The 4,984-nt window shown below is 46.3% G+C and overlaps 1 protein-coding gene across 17 annotated transcripts in view; it reads left to right on the top strand.

The window, feature by feature from the left end:
* Positions 1-2,884: 2,884 nt before the first annotated feature.
* The window catches only part of RGS22 (regulator of G protein signaling 22), a 162,059-nt gene continuing 159,959 nt past the window's right edge, over positions 2,885-4,984 (top strand). For all 17 annotated transcript variants that reach the window (XM_072774009.1, XM_072774020.1, XM_072774012.1 and 14 more), the window contains exons 1-2: positions 2,885-3,042; positions 3,548-3,576. In XM_072774009.1, the coding sequence (XP_072630110.1) occupies positions 3,018-3,042; positions 3,548-3,576 (54 nt within the window). In that variant the 5' untranslated portion in view covers positions 2,885-3,017. The remainder of the gene's footprint in view (positions 3,043-3,547; positions 3,577-4,984) is intronic.

Here is a 4,984-nt window from a genome sequence, read left to right as displayed (position 1 = left end):
GGTAGGTAGGTGAATTGTATGATATATGAATTGCATTTCAATAAAGCTATTACAAAAAATAAAATTGCCAAAACATTTGAATAACTTATAACTTACAAATTTGGGTTCAAGTTACAGTCTTTGTGATTTTAGGGTTGTTTTTAAAATCTCATGAGATTATTTTTTAGAGGGAAAGCTTACATAGCATGGTTGTTAAAGCACAAAAGGCTTTGGAATTAGACCTGGATCAACTTGTGGCTTCAACTCTTTGAAGCTGTTTGTCTTTGAGCAAATTATCTCACCTCTGGAAGTCTCAGTTTCCTAGATTGTTGGGAATAATAATAACAATCTCTTAGGGGTATTGTTAGAGGCCCATAGTTAAGTACTCACTAAGTGTTAGCCACACTTGATGACAAAACAATTGACCTCTTATTGATGTGGTTATCTGAAACAAGGATAAACGAATCTTTTCTGTGAACAGGGCACAGTGAGGAATGATTGCAATGCAGAGAAGATATTTAAAAAAACATGCAAACGAACTAGGGGTGGTAGAAGGGGAGGAGGGCGGAGGGCGGGGGCGGGGGGGTGAATGGGTGACGGGCACTGGGGGTTATTCTGTATGTTGGTAAATTGAACACCAATAAAAAATAAATTTTAAAAAATAAAATAAAAAATATCTTTTGGAAAAAAAATGCACTGAGTGGCATGCACTCAGTAGGGGGTAGGAGGTAAATAAGACAGATCTCTTTCAATCCCCAGGAATTTACTATCTGCTAGGTAGCATTGAAGGTAGTGGGCATACCTCTCTGTACAGGTTATTTTTAATATTAATATGGTTTTAAGATAAGAATTTTTACCAAGTATACAGGAACAATAGGAGAGGCCAGTGAAAGGAATTAATAGGAAGGTACACTAGAGAAGATGACATTCAAGCTGAGTATTGACGAATGAGAAAATTTTGCTTGAAAAAGGGCAGAAGGGCTTCCCTGGCAACAGAAACCATGCAAGCAAATGAATGCCTAAAAAGCCCATTTATATGTCAGCTCTCAAATTTACATTTCCTAAATTCCAGGATTCTATATCAATTGCAAATTCAGAATCTTCACTTATAAGGCTCATAAACTTCTTAAACTCTCCCCACAACGTGGTCCACTCACAGCTTTCCCCATCTCCAATGATGGCAACTCCATCCTTCTGGTTGCTCATGCTCAGCTACTTTTTGTTTCATTCCCACAACCAACTTATCAGGAAAATACACTTGGTCCTACCCTTAAAATATATGCAGAATCTGAGTTCTTCTCAAACCTGTTACTGCTACCACCCTGGTCTGAGCCACTATCAGCTCTTGTCGGCTTCTACTTGCGCCATCTACGTCCTGTAGATAGCACCCAGAGTGATCTTTTTCAAATAACAATATGATCATAATACTTCTCTGCTCAAAACGTCTATGGTTTGCATTTCACTCAAAATGAAAGCTGGGTCTTTGCAAGGACCAACAAAATCCGTGATTTTTTGCCTCCCACCTCCCTTTCTTGCCTTTCTATTTGCTTCCACTACTCACCCTTGACTTCATTTGGCCCTCTGATTTTGTTTGGTCAAACAGTGGCTTACAGTTTCATTTTTGCTCTTTGCCTAGGTACTATTGAAAAGGCAATAGCTATAACTAGGCAGGTATTATGGTTCCTTGCTCTAGAAGCACCCATTGTCTGACTCCTTGCTTGCTTAAATTCACATACCTGCAGGACCCTGACAGGCCTCGGATGTCCCTCACAGTGTAGAAAGCAAATGTGGAGGCACCAAAGGTTTTAAGGAGGTCATATTGGTATTTAGAGAGTTTTGCTTTCAGCATGGGACGTGTATTTAAGGGAAACTCCAGTGGAAGCAAAGAGTGGAAAAGGGAGAAATCAGGAAACTTTTACAACATTCCACACGGGAGACAGTGCTAAGGCAATGGTATGGTAGTTCATGGGAGTGGGGAGAAGATTCCAGATTCCAGAAATACCTTCCTGTAGAATTGGCAAGACCTAGTGCTTGTTTAAATACAGCCTTTTTGGCTTGAGTCACCTAATAGATGAAGGTACCACTTAACATGGGATTTATGTAGATAGATGAAATTTGAAGATAAGGAATGGGGAAAATGTAGATTTCCTTTTGGATATTTTTATTTGGAAGCATCCAAGGAAGAGCCACCAGAGTGTAGGTACAGCAAGCAATTGGATTTAGGGTTCTTAGGCTCAGGGGGAGCCTGAGGTGGAAATGTGGTTGGGCTGGAGATTTGGGGTGACTATGACATTTCTAAAAATCACCTTCCCCCATCCCTTCCCCCTCCTGATTGGAAGTACCATTTTTCTTTTTTTTTTTTTTTCGAATTTCACTTTTTACTTCAATCCTAACTTTTCCTGGAACACACCCTATGGCCATCCTCCATGTATTCATTCTCTTCGTCAACAGCCTCCTCCTCGGGTAATTTCTATGGCTTAGATGGATGTTGAAAACGCAGCGGTCGTAGCCGACCGAAGCAAAACCGTGGGGGCAGGTCTGGCTCCTAAGGCACGCGAATGTTTTAAGTTTTGATGCGGGCATTTCCTAGGGCCGAGGAGACTCGCGAGGCCGGGGATTCCGTGCTCCCGCCCCGCCCGCCAGCCCGTCGGGCCCACTCCCCGCCCCCGCTCGCAGGCCGCGCTTTCCCGGTGCCCTGGACCGTGCGGCCCGGGTCTGGAGCGGCGGGAACAGGCCCGGAGCCGCGGGCAGCCGCGGGCACGAGGCCCCCTCGAGGCGAGGCGGGGCCTGTCTCCGGAGCGGCCCCAGCGCCGGGCGGGCAGGAGGGAGGAGCACCGGCGGCGGCGACCCAGCGCCCGCGCCCCGCGCCCCGCCCCCGCCCCCGCCCCCCGCGCGGCAGCCCCGGGCCTCCGGCGCGCGCGGGGCCCGCATTGTCTCGGCTCCATAGCAACGCGGCGGCGGCGGCGGCGGGGGCCGCGGGGCTGCGAGCGCTCGGGCTCCGGCTCCCGGGCGAGGGCGAGGGCGGCGGCGGCGGCGGCATGGCCGGGAAGCTGCTGGCGGCGGGTAGGTGCGGCGGCGGGGCCCGCGAGGCCGCCCGGGACCCGACCTCCCCCCCGCCCCCGCCCCCGCCCTCCACGACCGGCCTCCCCTGCGCTTGCGCAGCTCTGTGCTGCGAATTTCACCGCCTCGGTCCCCGGCCCCGGCCCCGGCCCCCGCCCCCGACCCGGCCCCCGGCCCCGACCCGCGTTTGCATTGCCTCGTTGGCACCGTCTTACTTTGTCTTGCTTAATTCTCCGTTTTGCAGCTGGAATAATGGAAGCCTACAAGGTTAACTCCAGGGTCACAGTGAATTAGTGACCAAGCTGGATTCCAGAGGCCTTTCCTCCCCACTTCCACCTTGAATTCCAACTTAAAATTCAATCCATGTGCAGAGAATGAACAGAGGGCCAAAATTTTAGCGAGCTTGCCCATGTGTAAAGCAGGGCTAGGTGCTGTCTCAAATTATTTCATTTACTTTAAAAGGAAATCAGATTTGAGTGAGATAATGTCATATTTTATCTTGTTTCAGAGCCACCAGATATTACAGAAGAAGGATTTGTAAGTACAATTTAGAGGGCTGGTTTTTAAAATCATAGATTGTAGAAAAAAGCTATCTATCTTGTTTTCTCCTTTTTGCCAAATGAATACGATGGGAGCTTTGGCTTGGTAACAGTGGTGTTGAGTACAAGGCATTTTTACAATCTTTAACAGGTCCAGTTTTAAGAAGAGGCCAATTGATTTTTATGGTGGATGCTATTTACTGTGAAAGCTCTTTTACATAAATGTCCTCATTTAATTTCTCTAAACTCTTTAATGACTCCATGTGAGAGGTAGGTTTTATCTCCCTGGTTTTACTGTGATATGGCTGTGCAGTTCCGGGGTGTGTATATACTGATGGCGTTGGTTGGTAACCAGTGGTCAATTTATAGTTATAATTACTTTCAAAATGTCTTAAATGTTTTCAGGTCACACATCTGGTGGGTTGAGTAGTAATAAGTACTTTGCCAAATACAGTATGTACTTCATCATTTAGGTGAGTGCTATCTTTAGGATGGATTCTATTTTGATTCCTGTTGTATATTTAAGGAACTTGCTCAAAGTTAAACAGCCAGTTAGGAGGTAGCAGAGCCTATTTCCTACTAAGGTCGGAGTTTGATTCAAAGAGCTCTAACCATACTAGGGTCCAAGGGCAGGCTGCCCCATGATGGGCTCTTTGGCATAAAGATTATTTTGAGTTAAAAAGCAGTTGAAACCCAGCAGATTCAGGAACAGCTCTTCACCTCTCCCATGACTGCCTAAAAAGAATTTAGGGAGAGGCCCTGCTCCAGGTAGAGAGCCGTCACCACAGGGAACTACATCATATGAACTAGGTATGATAGACGGGGAGGGACCTGGCAAGACCTGTTTGAACACAATCCTCCATGTCCCATTGTTTCCAATAGTTTACCAAACATTGACTCTTTCTTTTTCATGTTCTTGTGAATTGCACTCTTTCCCTTTGAAGTCCTAGATCCCTACTCCTTCTCCTCAGTACAGAATGACATGTATTCCTCATTTTGCCTTTTTATGGAATTTCCATGTTCTTGTGAATTCCCCATATGTACACTATTAAATCTGATCTCCAGTTAATCTGCCCCATGCCAATGTAATTCTTAGTCTAGCTGGAAGACTTGGGGGCCAGAGAAGAGTTTTACCTTCCCTTTACCATGTCTTTATGTTATTTGCCTCTGTCTTCCAGCACTTATTTCTCTTGTTGGCCAATTATCCTATGTGCTTTTGGTTTTTTTAGTCAACAAACACGAGTGCCTCTCTATCCACAGGCAGTACGAGATGCGATGTAGAAGATAAGACTCAAAAAGTTTACAGTCTAGCAGGGAGGGGCTGTGATAGGAGAGGGCTAGAGGCTGCATCTGCAAGCACCTTCCATTTTCACCCTTTTAGACCTTTGGTCCACTCCTGAGAGAGA

This window comes from Canis lupus, chromosome 14 (genome assembly GCF_048164855.1).
Source record: "Canis lupus baileyi chromosome 14, mCanLup2.hap1, whole genome shotgun sequence".
Classification (NCBI taxonomy): Eukaryota; Metazoa; Chordata; class Mammalia; order Carnivora; family Canidae; genus Canis; species Canis lupus.
Note: the sequence above shows the minus strand (reverse complement) of the source record. Positions and strands in the feature narration are given on the sequence as shown.